Source organism: Carassius carassius, chromosome 14 (genome assembly GCF_963082965.1).
Source record: "Carassius carassius chromosome 14, fCarCar2.1, whole genome shotgun sequence".
In the NCBI taxonomy this organism is placed as follows: Eukaryota; Metazoa; Chordata; class Actinopteri; order Cypriniformes; family Cyprinidae; genus Carassius; species Carassius carassius.
Window position 1 is genome coordinate 25,824,879 of NC_081768.1, and position 16,534 is coordinate 25,841,412.

Consider the following 16,534-nt stretch of genomic DNA (forward strand, 5'->3'; position numbering starts at 1 on the left):
GTGTGTGTGTGTGTGTGTGTGTGTGTGTGTGTGTGTGTGTGTGTGTGTGTGTGTGTGTGTGTGTGAGCTTCCTTGTTGGTGTCACCTTGGCTTCCGTCCCAGGGACACAGCGCAGGCTGTTCGGCACTGTTTACCCAACTGCACCCCTAGACCTCACAAAACTCGAAAATTGAACTCTGTTTCATACCTGCACATAAACGCACAAATTCTCATGACTGGAACTCAAGAACGTATTCGACCAAAATGGTGAATAAATAGCTTATAATGTAAGAGACCACCTTTCCATCCTCAATGCCAACATGTACGTAATTCGCTGTGAAAATGAAATCAAAATTTAACCTATTTAACTATATAACTGATATTTATTCTTGGTCTTGTTCTTAATTTTTTACATGTTAAAGATATTAGTTTGTTCTGCATCAGAAGACATTCGTTTACGTTTTGAATTCAGTTACCAGTAAATTTTGTAGTTACATTGTCTTTAAAGTTGCTTTTCCTATTTGGCGCCCAAACTCTGGAATAACCTACCTAACATTGTTCGGGAGGCAGACACACTCTTGCAGTTTAAATCTAGATTAAAGACCCATCTCTTTAACCTGGCATACACATAACATACTAATATGCTTTTATTATCCAAATCCGTTAAAGGATTTTTTGGCTGCATTAATTAGGTAAACCGGAACCGGAAACACTTCCCATAACAACCTATGTACTTGCTACATCATTAGAAGAATGGCATCTACGCTAATATTTGTCTGTTTCTCTCTTGTTCCGAGGTCAGCGTGGCCACCAGATCCAGTCTGTGTCCAGATCAGAGGGTCACTGCAGTCACCCGGATCCAGTACGTATCCAGACCAGATGGTGGATCAGCACCTAGAAAGGACCTCTACATCCCTGAAAGACAGCGGAGACCAGGACAACTAGAGCCCCAGATACAGATCCCCTGTAAAGACCTTGTCTCAGATGATCACCAGGACAAGACCACAGGAAACAGATGATTCTTCTGCACAATCTGACTTTGCTGCAGCCTGGAATTGAACTACTGGTTTCGTCTGGTCAGAGGAGAACTGGCTCCCCAACTGAGCCTGGTTTCTCCCAAGGTTTTTTTCTCCATTCTGTCACCGATGGAGTTTCGGTTCCTTGCCGCTGTCGCCTCTGGCTTGCTTAGTTGGGGACACTTCATCTACAGCGATATCGTTGACTTGATTGCAAATAAATGCACAGACACTATTTAACTGAACAGAGATGACATAACTGAATCCAATGATGAACTGCCTTTAACTCTCATTTTTGCATTATTGACACTGTTTTCCTAATGAATGTTGTTCAGTTGCTTTGACGCAATGTATTTTGTTTAAAGCGCTATATAAATAAAGGTGACATTGACATTTAAAGTCACAATATCACAGAAGCATTGACAAATCTTGTATTCTGTGACATACCAACCTGATCTCACGACATACATTTCATGAGGTGGCTAATTTGAAAAAATTTGTATGTTTTGTGAAAAATCATGCGTATTTTACAAAGCGGCAAATTCATAGGAATTTTTAACCCCGTCCCTATCCCTCACAGACAACATACAAAATTATACGAGTAAGGTCATACAAATCCGTACGAATAAGCCACCTTGTAAAATACGTGCAAATTGGTTGTGAGTTAGCTGAATATATGAATATTAGCTGAACTGAATGAAATGGTGGTGACACTTTAGAATAGGGAACACATACCATTAACTATGACTTTTCCCTCAATAAACTCTGATTAATAGTTAGTAGAGTGGTGGTTAAGTTTAGATGGTGTAGGATTTGTTATGGTCATGATCTGTTTTGGTTTAGTTTCCCCTTTCCCCTGCCTTGTTTGTTTCTATGGATTTTGATTCTTTTGCTCATTAGTCATTATTAGTTATTAGTTAACTCCCGCCACATGTTTTGCCCTCGTCAGCTGCCTTCTTCCTGTTTGGTATTTTTGTCCATTCTCGTTGATGTTTATTCATTGCTCTCATGTGGATTTATTGACCTGTCTCCTGGATATTCTTATTAAAATACCTTTTTTGTCGATCTCCTTCATCCTCGTGCGTTTGTACCTCACCAGCCGTAACAGGATTAAGAGATCTAAAATACAGCCATGCAGAATAAGGCATTAATATGTGGTTTATAAATACTAATAAACAGCCTAAATGCTAGTAATATGCATGCAAATAAGCAACTAGTTAATAGCGAGAATTGGACCATAAAGTGTTAAAGAAATGGTTTATTGACAAGAAAAAATAAAGGAAAAGGTTTTGGTTCAATATTCAGTCTTGTTTTCCAATTAAAAAAAAAATTGTGTTACATTTAAAGTTTATTTTTACTCTTGCTTGGACAGATATATTTGTTCTTGTTTTAAACAAACTCACTTCATTTTTGTAAATCTCTAATAAAAAGAGACTTGGGACCAAATTTACTAACAGCTTGCACAGGCAAGTTCCCTTTTAACATAAAAAAACTACTGTTAGCATTTACTGAAGACATTCAGTGAAAACTAGCGACAGTCACTTTTTCAGCTAACCTTATTACATATGCATTTGAGTTTTTCTTTTATGAAAATATATTTAATTAAATCCCGCAAAGTAACTTACCAAGGTTTGTAGTAGTCAATTTACTGGTATTTGTGCCATTTCTTAACCCATAAGGCATGTCTTAACCCATTTTTAGCTTTACATGGCTGCACACATCACCAGAAAGAAGTCTGTCATTTCATGGGAAGGTAAAATTATTAAAAATGAAAATGATTAACATGATTAAATACGAACAAAACAAAAAAAAAGCCATAGATGAATCATTCACAACAGCATGCATTTGAACATTTCCATTTCATGCCAGACCTTAAATGAAATAATAATATAATAATAATAATAATAATATATATATATATTTTGTATTTTATTATTTTATTTATTTTATTATTTTTTATTGTAATTATTTTTGGCTGTGTAATGTAACATATATGTTTTATGCTATATGCTATAGTAACTATTAGCGCAGAAAGGCTTCTTCTACAGTCAGTTTTCTCCAGAAAGGTCAACCTCTTTCAAGGCAGGGCAACAGATGAAGGGTATGTTTCTGACCTAAACCTTGAATGTCACAAACCGTGTATCCGCCTGAAGCCACTTCATGGATAACCCATGATGCTTTCCATCTGACCTCACCATCATCCTGAAGAGGGCGGCCCGGGAGATCGTTCTCCTGGGTGTCAGCTGTATCGAGAGAGCAAGGTCACACCTGCAGGTGCCTGGCGGGGTGATAGATGATGTTTCTTTAAACTCCAGAGAGCATGGTTCTTAGGGACCGGCTGTTTACTCTTTCCTGAAGTATAATGGGCTCCTTTGAAGGGGCAGAACTTGGGAGAATACTGCTCGATTAGTTAATGACACATTCGGCTTAAATCAAGCATTATCACCATTAGCCACTCAGGCAGCTCACATCAGCTGTGGTATTTCCTACTATTGGCTGGGCTGCTTTTAATAGCTTTGCTCATTGTGCAGGAAAAACAGGAAAGAGGTCGAGAATGTGACAGTTGCATTGCCAGTCCTCATTTGGATTGCATTATATTACTGGTCTGGGCCTGAATCAGCATTGGCAGATTGGATTCTTTTCTGCAATGTGTGCTTTTATTGTTAGCCGTTCTGACTGGTGTTGTGTTTGCTGGAACAACAGCTGCTCTAGACTTGAATAGCTAGTCTTCTAGCCAGGTTGAGGTGGTTAGTCTGTTTTGATGGTTTTATCAGGGTTTAGGCAATTTGCGAGGCTGCCAGGACCTGTTGGCAGACTTACCTTTGTGAAAAATAACTGTGCTCAATTGCTTGCAGAAAATCTACTGTAAATTACATAAAAGGCTGCCTGAGTGTACTTAAAGAGAGCACACTCAAAAAAACAAAAAAAAGTTTCTTAAAGCAACACTATGTAACTTTTTCTGTGTTCAAAATTTGCAAAATGAGCGAGTACATCATAAATTCATCTACCAAACCACCTTTTTTTAAAAAAATTTAAAAAATCCCAAATCACTACGGTACATTTATAATAAGTGATTCTTTTTGGACTATTGTAGCCCGTTTGGGTGGTCACCGCTGCAGAGTAACACATACCTGCGTGAATCGCCATAGACATAAACTTGGAGAAGTAGCTCCGGTTAGAATGTTGTTTCGCGGGATGCGTGTCTTTCTGTTTATTAACCGTTAGAGCACCAAAATGTAAAGTGTTGCTTTAACACTTTTAAAAACTGGACTTTTGTGCATTTGCAAGTAAATTTTCAATCATTATATTTTAACAATCTTTTATCCTTCTTTAAAGAAGAGTGTTTATTCTCATGTGACTTATAATTATGAAATTATGTCCTGGTTAAGTGGGTAAAAAGGGATCCCTCTTAAAGGGATAGTACACCTAAAATTTAAATTCTGTCATCATTTACTCACCCTCTCAAGTTGTTCCAAACCTGTATGAATTTCTGTCTTCTGTTGAACACAAACAAAGATATTTTGAAATAGTTTTATATCATTACTTTTTTCCATACTATGGATGTCAGTGGCTGCCATCAACTGTTTGGTTACCCACATCCTTCCAAATATCTTTGTCTTTGTTTAGCAGACTAAGAAGCTCATACAGGTTTGGAACAATTTGAGGTTGAGTAAATGATGACTGACATTTCATTTGGGGGTGAACTATCCCTTTAATTTGAACTAATTGCATTTAATATCAATTTAAACCATACTGCATTTTCATTTAATTGTAAATAACATGCAATTAAGTGTCCAAAAAAAATTATGTATCCTAAAGCGTAGCCTGCTTTCTTTTCAAGATGGAAAACACCAGCTAAATAAGAAAATTGAAAATGCATTTAAAATGTGCATTTATTTATTATTATTTTTTGTCATTATTATGATAAATTTTTAAGAACATTTAATAAACCGTTTTAAATATTATCTATTAATTTGTCCACTTGAAATGTGATTCATTTATATTTGATTTGAATTAGTAAATTGACCGTGACTACCTTAATGTTATTTTTAAGTGTCTCTCCTACTCCTCCGTATTTAAGACGGCTAAAATAACTTCTCACAATGTGCAAAATTTTTCAACTGAGGTAGCAGTAAAATATGTACTTTTTATATCAAGAAATGACTGTGGCACTTTGATATTAGGTCAACCTGCATCACACTTCTACAGTGTCATAGAGAACGAGTCTGCATTCAGGTGTAGAGGGTTTAGGCGTCACATGAGCTCCTTTGCTTGCATTTTCTTTTGCTCCAGAATCAGGTAAAGACACAGACATACGATGTTTAAAGGACAGCAGATAATCTTACAGGCTGCGAGGATCAGTTTAGCTTCTTGTGAAGTGCTGCTCTTCAGATCTGGCCCTACGGCACAACCGTGAGATGTCAGGGTGACAGTCTAGACAGCAGCTGTCTCACTGAGAACTTTCCCAAACCAGTCCCTCCTACATGCAGGAATCATTTGTCTCTATTCAAGCCCAGTCAGAGGGGAAGCACGGCTTCATAGTTTGCTTAAAGATAAGGGTTTCATTGAACCGTGTGTCCCACAGAAACACTCCATCAAAACAGTCTTCAAAGTAAACACGGGCATCGACGCTTTCAGGCATAGAAGTGTTAAAGAGCACCTGTTAGGACTCATATAGAGGTTAAACAAGCCTAAGAGCAATATTACAAGAGTGAAATTTAATAGTTGGTCATTCATTGCCAGCAATGTTGGAGAAAGGTACTTTTAATGTAATGTGTTACTTTGAAAAGTAATCTGATTACGTAACTCATGTTACGTTTCCTCCAACACTAAATGACAGGTGATTTTGCTTGATATGTTTCTATTTATATTATTTGAGGTGCTTGCATTATTATTGCTATTGCTCGTAGGTAAAAAGAGCAATAGTAGTTTTTGGAAGTGAAGGCATCTTGTAACTTGCACTGAAAACTGATATATAAATTGATATTTACCTCAGCTTTTTGGAAAACAAATCATAATGAGTTTATTATTCATCATGTGGCTTTCTCTTTGTGTGTTTTTTTAGGTGGTTGTCAGTATATTATAAAGGTAAAACATTGATTTAAGTAATTTGGTGTATTAGCATTGTTCCAGTTAACTGAATACTAGTTTTTACTGTAAATATCAGTTTAATCTGTAAAACATAAAATGTTGCTGTAAAATATTTTCATGGTAAAGTTCAGGCAACCACAGCTGCAGTTTTTTTTTTTTTTATATCACAAATTTTGTTATTCATTTTCTTTTACAGTGGTGTTACTACTGACCTAAAATTAATTTTTTTGACCCATACCTCTATGAATATTTGTGAAGAATATGTGGTTTATCAAAGTGTCTTATTAAATGAGCAATCATATTTAGCATATTATTATTATTATTATTATTTATTTTATTTATTTTTATCTACACATTTATACTGAATGATGGATCCGAGGCATTTCTACAGATCAGATTATCATATACACTTTTGTCTTGGGCCAGTAGCAGACGCCCAGAACACCCTTTTTGCACAAGCAAACATCACTGTCACTTTCTTGAGAAAATTTAATACATTTTGTAGGACTTAAACTGGAAATGTGCATTCCAGCAGTGTGGGTAGCCAGTGTTTCTCCTTGAAAAAGAAGACATAAGAATGAAAATATGTTATGTTGTAACTCCACTAAACAGTGAAATGAATCTGATTGCTTCAACTGTTATTGGCATTCATGCAGTTATTTATTGTAATTCGCATACTTGTCACCAGACTTTGTGTTAAATTGTTTACAGTTTTAGAAGTTGAGAAATATACCAGCCTCATGTAGTGTGCCAACAGGGCCAGCTGTTCAGAAATAAGCTGCCTTAGAGCGCCACCTAGGGGTCGTTTTGTGCCCTAGTGTCTGAGACTGTTGGAAGAGATTCTTATTCTTCTTGTTTCATATCAGACTGATTAATGGCTCCACCAGTTATAAGAATATATATATATACACACACACACAATTGTAAAACCTCATAAATTGTACACAGATTGTACATTGTACATTGTATATATATATATATATATATATATATATATATATATATATATATATATATATATATATATATATATAATTGTAACTGAAGATGAAGTGCATTATAATATTTGAAAGTCTGTTTGTTATGTGTTTCAATGCATTATTCTTTCTAAAGGTGAATCAATGAATATATCTATCTATCTAAATATTCTTCTGTCATATACCCTATATATGTGTTGATATTTTAAAAATGGCAGACAATATGTTAGCACAAGAATCACTGAATTTAAAATTCTGCATTAGAAAGTTTCCTCCATATCTATCCAGCCAGTTTTGTTTGGAGTGTATTTGAGGCAGTGCTTGCTGTTCTTCCCAACAGTGTTTTCCAGCTACTTCATTAAGATCATAAAAGTGAAGGGCCCCGGGTTTACTACACCCTTAACCACAGTTACAGTGGACTCACATCGACGTTGAGCCCGCTCCATACGAACATACAGCCATAAAACACAAACATCAGACAGGGAAGAGAGCCTCTCCTGTCATTCAGTAAAGTGGAGGATGAGGACGAGTGCAGAACACCTTTCAATAACCTTCAAACTCTGCTAACACCACTGACCAGCAAAATCACTTCACTCAAATAAATCACTTCAAACAGATGTTGAGTGACATTCTTATTCATCTCTGTGATACAAATTACTAGATTATTAGAGTATATGTTTTAGCTATAGCTCAAATCCAGCCCAGTAGTCTTAAATCTGTTAAATAATTCTGTACTGTAAGTAGGTGGAAGTCCATACTGACTCCAAAGAGAAAAAAACAACACATGTAGTACACATGACATGAATACAATCAGAATCAGAATAAGCTTTATTGCCAGCTGTATTTACACATGCGAGGAATTTGTTCTCATGACAGAAGCTTCAACAGTGCAACAGAATGACAGCGACAGGACAAAAGCTCCTTAGACAATCACTTGGAGAGTGCATATATAGGAAAGTGTACTGTATGGTGAACATATGGCAGACATGTAAATGTGCAAAGCCACTGTTTAAAACATAATGGCCATAAGAGAAATGTTTGTCAGCTGTTTTACTAAAGCCAGCTGTCGTTTAACCGAGTAGAAGTTACAGGACCGACTTGATCCCGCTCATCTCCCTTACAAATGCACAACACACTCTTCCCTCTACAGTGTGTGTGTATACAGATGTTCCTTAAAACCTATAATCTGTCATTTGGGAGAAATCTGACTTCACAGCCTTCAGCTACAAGGCAGAAACGTTCTTCAGGAAATATGTATAGCGACAGCTGTGGTTTGCTCCCGCTAAGACTGCTGAATAAACCACTGTCTTGAATAAAATCCATTACACACCACCTCAGCATGCAAGATCCATTAAGAAGAAGGACCTTTAGGAAGGGCTGTGCACTTTTAAAACTTGGCAGAATTTCAAAACCCAAACAAGCATTTGGCCAGCTTTTGCACAGGTTTGGTTTTAAATATAACAAATTGGCCTAGACACTTTTAAATGATAAAAATGGGAGAGCTTATTGGGATTAACCATAAATTGCCATGAATATACATTCAAGTGCAATCTGTTCAATGCGTCATACAGTCCTAAAGGAATAGTTTAAAATGAACATTCTGTCATCATTTACTCAACCTCATGTTGTTAAAAAAATGCATTACTTTCTTTCTTCTGCAGAATGCAAAGTAACAAATCAACCGTTTGTTCATACACCGAATAAAAAAATGTTCAAACATAAAACAAAGATTTTACAGCACCCTGCATCATATTTGCTGAATGAAATCCAATACTTGATTCCTACTAAATTAGGTTGCTGATTCCAAAAATGGTGTCTTTTTTCCTGTAGTACATCACACTTTCTCACAAAATTTGATGTTTAAACTTATTATTTTGTATTTTGTAGCATGTTTGCTTTCAACAACCATTTGTAAGGTGAAGAAACTCTTTTATTATCCCTTATTATGTTGGTGTTTTAGTACATTTAAATGGTGACAGAATTATTTTTATTATTATGAAAAAAAAAATTAGCAATGCTTTTGGCATTAAATTGAGTATTTCAAACTTATTTTTCCTCTCCTTTACATGTTGTAAGTTAAAAAATACATTTTGAATACTTTTCTTTGTCATAAAAGCATAAATGCATTCAAGCTGATAAATAATTGGAAAAATCTTTATTCTTATTTTGTGTAAAAACTGTATGTGATGGAAAGTATTTAATTATATTTTACAAATGCATCATATCAAACAACAGCATCATCAAATTAGTCGATATTAGGCCAATCAGCAGGTTTTTAGTTGTTTTAATCAGTGTGTTACTTGTGGTTTCTATTTAATTATTTACTAAATTCTTCTAGGAATTCTGAGTAAAAATAATTTCAACGTAAATTCTACACCAATTAGTTTTTTAGTGTAAAAAAGTACAAGCGGTCACAACAAAAATTTTCTCCACTGACTCTCATTGTATGGACTTTTTTAAGTATCGTTTGCGAGTAAACGATGATATGAATATGACAGGACTATCCATTTAAGACATCAATACATTAGTGTTTGGCAATAAAATGGTCTAATAAAAGGTCATTTCACAATCCATGGAGCTGCATATGTGAACACAAGCTTATGTCTCAGATCAAAAGCCTGCACACATGCCTTCAGATTGCTGTGATTTCCTCTTAATGCAAAAGCCCTGTGAGTGGGAGCAAGACAACGGAAAAAAGCGAGAGGAGGGGTTGATGCTCGAGGACCCTTAGTTTCTGCGGTGGTGACCGGGCTCACGGCCGAGTCTGACTTTTAAAAGTAATTTGTCCCACTCAGTCCAGTGAGGGTAAATAAAAGTCTCTTATCCTGATTAATCTATCCGTCTACACGAACAAGGTGAATGGAAGGTGGCACAAATGAGGGTGAAGAATGTTTGGTGCGCTAGTGTAAACAGCCCCTGGGTCAGGCTCCGCTCCATCACTCATGGCAGGGGCCGCCCCCTTGGGTCCAGGCCCCGACCATTTATTTAAAGCCAGCAACAGCGGCGGTGAGGTCACAGCAGTGATTAGATGGGGAGAGAGGGGAGGCCATCCCATCCAGTCTGGGTTATTCCCACAACTTCCTCTGCTGTTTTCTTTCTGTTATGCGTTCATCACTCACAGGGAATGTTTAAAACAACACACTGCTCCTATTAGCTAAAATTTCTATAATTACTTCAAATATTCAGAGCACACTGCATGGAGTACTGTATCGCAGAATGCAACGCACCTGGATTGAGGTATCCAAATCTTGTCTCATTATTTTATGCGACCGACAAATGTTTTGACTTAAAATACACCAACATGACCGGCTAGCCAAAGCCTTTATGAGGCTCTTAGAAGATTTTTATTTGGGGGCCCCTCGGTGCCGCCAATATGACTGATTATTGTCAATGCTTAATTATTCACACACTATAAATCTAACTCACCCATTATCAGTTTTATTTGTTATAGCTGTGTTGATTACATCACACCAGTGTTTTTACCCTTCTGTGATTTTTAATTGTAACAGCAGCAAACCCACAAGAGTGGTCAGGTGTTAACTTGCACTTTAACATTCAGTCTTACAGTAGTAAGTGGTATATAATATGGTGTACTGAAAAGTAGCTAAATAAACCAGCAGACAATGCGTTTACAGAAAGGAATGTTCTTTTAACAACATAAATTATTATACACAGCAGCAAGCCATTTGTCCATGAAAAACAACAACTCCTAATCTATAACTAACTGAGGCATAATGATATTGAAATATACTAACAAAGTTAGGCAAAGGTAATTATGTTAAGCTGTTATTAGAACCAAGTTTATGAAACTTATATATATATATATATATATATATATATATATATATATATATATATATATATATATATATATATACAACACCCAGGAAAGTTATTTTAAGACAAAAACTATTTATACTACAGTTAGCTGCACCTCAGTATTATAGAACATTATAAAACAGTATGCAGTAATAATGTAGTGAGTGTAAATTATAATTTTAATTCAGTTTATTAAATGGATGCCACTTTATTGGGACAATAAAGCCCTCCATAAACCTACCCTAACCCTACCAATACTTTATTTGTAATTTTTTTATTATTTCCGTGAATTTCTTTGAAAATAAATGTTTTTCTGATGTGATTTGAAATTTGAAAAGGGAGAAAAAAGTTTCCCAAAAGGCGGATCCAAACCGGGTCGATCACATTAAAAAAAAGAGAAAGAGAGAAAAAAAATCGAAGAGAAGAGTACTTGGCCATGCGCGAATGCACGGGACACATACACGCTTACTTTAAGCGAAGAGATTCGCGATTGCACTGAACACGTTTTAAGTGCAGGCATACTTTCTGAGCGAGCCCAGAGAAAACTCTTACAAGAGCAACGTGTATCTGAGATTGCGCGCCCAGTTCCCGCGCGCGAGCAGAGAGATTCGCGCTTGCGCATTATATTAATGTACTTTTGCGCAACAATAATGCACTCTCGACATTTGACAGGGAAATAACGGCATATACTTTTAGTCATTATTTTATTTGGGTAGCACACATATTCTGAATGTCTTCGGCAGAATTCAAATGAGCCATTTTAATATAGATTAATCTAGATTAATTTCAAGATTACAGTGAGATTAATCAAGATTATAAAAAAATTCATCTATGCCCACAACTATTCATCTATGCCCACAACTAATATATATATATATATATATATATAAATATATATTATATGCTGTTGTTTTCAGGGCAAGGCGACTTTTCCAATTTTATTGATTAATTCGAATTTTTGCATTTGACATAGATTGTTTTGGATACTAAAATAAGACTGACTCATTCAACTAATGAATGAACTAATACAACTAATCAACTAATACAAAATACATTCAAGCACTAGTGCAATAAATGAAGAGCTAAAGGTGCATTATGTATGCAATTGATGCTTTGTCCATGCATTGCATGCTGTGTTCCATTTAAAATCATATTTATTTTTCCGATTTACAAACGAGAAGGTGTTTCAGTTCTCAACAGGATATACGTAAACTGTATATTCAACATAGGGCCTACATGATTATGATCAATATCAATTTTTTTCCATCGTGATTCTTTAGTCACAATAGGCTATACCCCAACAGAGAAAGTCAGGGCTCAACAAAGTCTCACTTGAGTGTCTCACTGTAAACACCTAAAAGACTTTATGCTGGTGTTCACACATAGGCTACTAGACTGTATTTCGTAAATATGATCATTCTGACTTGAAGGCATAGTTATTGGAAGTCTACACATTTGAAAGCTTCTTGTGTCCCAACAGAGAATGAAGCATTGACAGAAGTCTTTTTTTTCGTACATAATTTTAACAAACATTTTCCCATCATCTACTAGCCAACAGCCATTTCCCAGTATACCAAAAACTGTATCGGCTAAGTGTTCTTCAAAGTCATTTTATGTAAAGTCTCTCTCTCTCTCTGTAGGATTGTAAGACAAATGTGATATCCCACATCGCATCATTAGACATGAGGCTGTTTAATTAAACCCTCAAGCAATGCCAACAATAGCCATTATGATCTCCTCCACCAAGCTTTTAATTAGTCCCTTAGACCCTCTAGTTTTCCAAGCTCCTTCCATTTAAGAACTGCCTTTCAAAGACTTTCCAAACTTCACTCCATATGTTCTTGAAACTAAAGCCCCAAAGGTTCCACTGAACAAACAGATGAGTGCCAGCTCTGAGTTTAATGGATGCTGGACAGCATGTTTTACTGCCCTCTGTAGGACTACTGTGTCTACATTGAAAATTACTATAATAAAAGAGCGAAAGAGAAATATTCATGCAAAGGTTAAGTCTGTGGTTTCAGTGCCATGGACACCAAACAGAAATCCTTCATTTTTAATATGTTTCATATGTTTTTATAAGTTTTAATTGCACCATTCAAAACGTTTAAAGTCCTAGGGCTTTAGTGATAATAAGAATCATTAAAATGGTTTTAACACAAAGCTATAAGTCTGAAATACTCAATCCATCCCTGAAAGATTCCCTTAAACACATCCCATAAAGGATTGTCAAAATTATCTAATGTTGTCAGTTCATTGTCCACAATTATCTTTAAATGCAGCATCCTGAAAAAAGTTTCTTAGTCTATGTCAACTTATTCTACTAACCCTAACCTAACAGTATTCTCTGAGGGTTAGTCGACATCTACCTGCTAATTAATAAGAATTAGTTGAAATAGTTGCAAAGTTATAGTTAGTAGAATGTCTATAGTGAACTATCATAATAAAGTATAACCCAGTTTGTAGGTGGTAGGTCATTCCCTCTTATTTGCACAGGTATACGAGGCAGCAGGTGCACCGGTTCAGTTCAGTCAAGGCTGTCGATGCCCTTGTCTTGCATGCCGAAATCACAGTTCTGCTGGCGAAGGATGCGATAGAGCCAGTCCCTCCAGCCAAGATGAGGTCGGGGTTTTACAGCCCATTTACAGCCCATTGTGCCCAAGAAAAGCAGTAGGTTACGACCGATCTTGGATCATCAAATTTTGTACTGTGTGCTTCACAAGCTGCCGTTCAAGATAGTGCATCCGTCCCCAAGATTGGTTAGCAGCGACAGTCTAATCAACATGTATGAGAACTGACAAGTGTCTTGGTGGAAGAGTGGAGACTCATTTCATTTCATTTTAAAAATGATGAATCAGAAGACAGCCATTCCTTAAAAGAATGAATTGACAAGACAGAGATGATTTAGTAGTTTTAATGGGACTGGTCCACATGGTCCACATTTCAGAGCATGTAACCCCAGATATAAATCATACTAATGACTCAAAAGAAAAAACATTCTCATCTAAATGCAACTGAATAGAACAATAAAAAATTAGAAACAAATACAACTAACTTATATTGGGTTTCCTCTTTAGTTTGAAATTAGTAATCTTGAAAAGAATGATGCTATAACTCAACACAGCATCATAACACATCACCGGGCAAACCACAGATATTTGTTGTGCTTAATCCCAAAGTCTGCTAAAAATTTGCAGGGAATCTTCAATATTTCGCCAGTCAATTCAATCAAGAAAACCGGATGTGCTTTCCTCTGTGGGGATGCTCAGTTGAGTCTTTTCTCTTCTTGTCCTCTGCGTCCCACAATGCATTCCGAACAAACCGCGAAGCTGCATCTTTGTCCAGACGTGCAGCTTTTCTTTTGTCAGTGATCTCTTTGACTTTGTTCATGTATGTCCTGATCCTGTCCTGTGATGGAAAGGAGGATGTTAGTTCTACTCTCAATTAGTCAATAACAATAGTAAACCATCACTCATGAACAATGCAGTTTACCTGCACATACTGTATTTCTGTTCACAGATTTAATACATGCCCCAGTATAATAATAATAAAAAAGTTCTAGTTTAAATTTAAGTTGAGCTCTATAGACTGAATTTGTGACAAAGTGGATTATCACATAAAAAAATTAAAATCACTTTGCACCTAGTCTGTGCAAAATTATATCCAATATTTGAACAGTTTTCAATCACCATGACCAGTGTTGTGCAAAAAGTTTATATTATAGAAAAAAAAAAATAATAATAATAATATATATATATATATATATATATATATATATATATATATATATAAGAAGAAATAAAGTACATGGAAATTATTTACTGTGGTAATCCACATTGTCACAAATGTTGCTGCTGATGAATTTGTGCTTAAATTAAGCCTAAAACATAAGTAAAATGACAAGCTTATCTTACCAGCTCTTGTTTAATCGCATGGTCTTTCGGATTGACTCCTTGTGTCACCAGATACACTGAGAGGGAAAGTTCAATCTGATCATAACCTGTTAACTTTCATTACATATGACGTGAAAGCAAACCATGAAAGTGTAAAGTCTTACTCCAGAACATTGAGTTGAGGGCATATGCAGACATCAGATCCAATTTAGCTTGATCAAGAGGATCCAGCTTAAATGAGGTACAAAAAGATAAAAAAAAATTAATAAATAAATAAGCCATTCATATGTGAAAATGTTCATTTAACTGCTAATTTGTGCATTTGCTTTCACATACTTTCAGCAGATTGTCACTTCTGGATACAGATGCAAGCGTTTGGACCATATTCTGGACAGTGCTCAAAGAGGACTCGAAATCATTCAGGTTTTCCTCAATTTCAGTGGGATAGTCCTCTGCGGGACCATCATCAGCCATTGTATGAACAGACTGAAAACAATGACATATTCAGAATTATTTAATATAAATTCATTCCAATTTAATTAGTTTGTGGTTTTTAAAATTAGAAACATGCACTAACAAAGACCAACTTCAAACTATTTACACATTTCATAACTGAGCTTAGCTGAAAAAACAAAAAAAAACTAACTAAAAAAATCAATGCCTTTACATCATATTTTACGATTTGATTACCTTTAATTTTTAGGCCTGGAATTTTAAATTTCTATGATATTTGACATATATAACAGATGATTAAGTACAACCATAAACCAGATTATGTTAACGTTGTAACATATTTCATTCAAAGCACATCAAACTAATAATAATAAGTATAAAACACAAGTCAGACTCGATGTATGTCCAGCTTTTCCACGTGTTCTGGTGACTGTATGTAACAAAAGCACAGTTAGTGTCACTGACTGAAAAAATAATTAAAATACCATCGAAGATTGCTCATTAAAATGGTTGTTGCACATAAAACAAGTTGATGATATTTAAAAAGCCCTTACCTGAAACCACACGAGACACTTCGCCTCACTGAACAGAAAAAAACCCGTGATGCTCGAATAGTGGCGTTTCAAAATAAAAGCCATGCAACTTCTTCTTCTTCTTCTTCTTCTTCTTCTTCTTCTTCTTCCTTGGATTTTTTTTGTGCGTATTCCGCACCATAGGCACATACCGCCACCAACTGTTCCTTTTCATACATGGAAGATAGTCTTGCCTATATTCAGATTTTTATTTATTTATTTACTTATTTACTTATTTTATTGTTCATTTTGTTTCGGGTTCACCCAAGCTGTATTTCTGGCTTCTGCGTGTTCAGCTCCCATGCCAAAAAAAAAAAAAAATCTTGAGTGTTTCCCTATTCCTTTGCTTTATTTATTTATTTAATTATCAAATTGGTTTATTTAATCCTGTTTTTACCATATATTCCATTACTATTCTTTGATTAATATTTTCTTTTAATCCTTTCCCTAATATCCAGTTTATCTTCTTTTTTTTCTTTATGATTAGCTTTTAAGTTCTTTATCATTTTTATTCTCTCTATATTACATTTCCCACATTTTAATATTACATGTTCAACGGTTTCTATTACCCCACTATGGGCTGAAATGAGTGTTATATATCAAACATTTTAACTTACAGAGTGTGCTTTTTACACGAATACACTAAGTAAATATTGCACTAGTAATTAACACAGTGCACTTAAATAGTATTTCTTACTCTAAAAGTAATTGTTTAACGTTTCTCGTCCTCCTTTTTG

General features: G+C 35.4%; 1 protein-coding gene across 1 annotated transcript; it reads right to left on the minus strand.

Annotated features, from left to right (window-relative positions):
- Positions 1 to 13,927: 13,927 nt before the first annotated feature.
- Positions 13,928 to 15,925, minus strand: c1d (C1D nuclear receptor corepressor). The gene is made up of 5 exons (XM_059565560.1): positions 15,780 to 15,925; positions 15,109 to 15,258; positions 14,937 to 15,003; positions 14,794 to 14,849; positions 13,928 to 14,287 (listed from the first exon to the last, which is right to left on the minus strand). The coding sequence occupies exons 1-5, from the start codon at positions 15,861 to 15,863 to the stop codon at positions 14,108 to 14,110; spliced, it is 537 nt and encodes a 178-aa protein (XP_059421543.1). The 5' UTR covers positions 15,864 to 15,925; the 3' UTR covers positions 13,928 to 14,107.
- Positions 15,926 to 16,534: the final 609 nt, after the last annotated feature.

Excerpts from the sequence above, each read along its gene's own strand:
- c1d (XM_059565560.1), bottom strand. The coding sequence starts at position 15,863 with ATGGCTTTTATTTTGAAACGCCACTATTCGAGCATCACGGGTTTTTTT. Across the intron at positions 15,259-15,779 it reads AGTGTCTCGTGTGGTTTCAG|TCTGTTCATACAATGGCTGA; the intron begins GTAAGGGCTTTT and ends CATTGTTTTCAG. Across the intron at positions 14,850-14,936 it reads CCTCAACTCAATGTTCTGGA|TGTATCTGGTGACACAAGGA; the intron begins GTAAGACTTTAC and ends TTTCCCTCTCAG.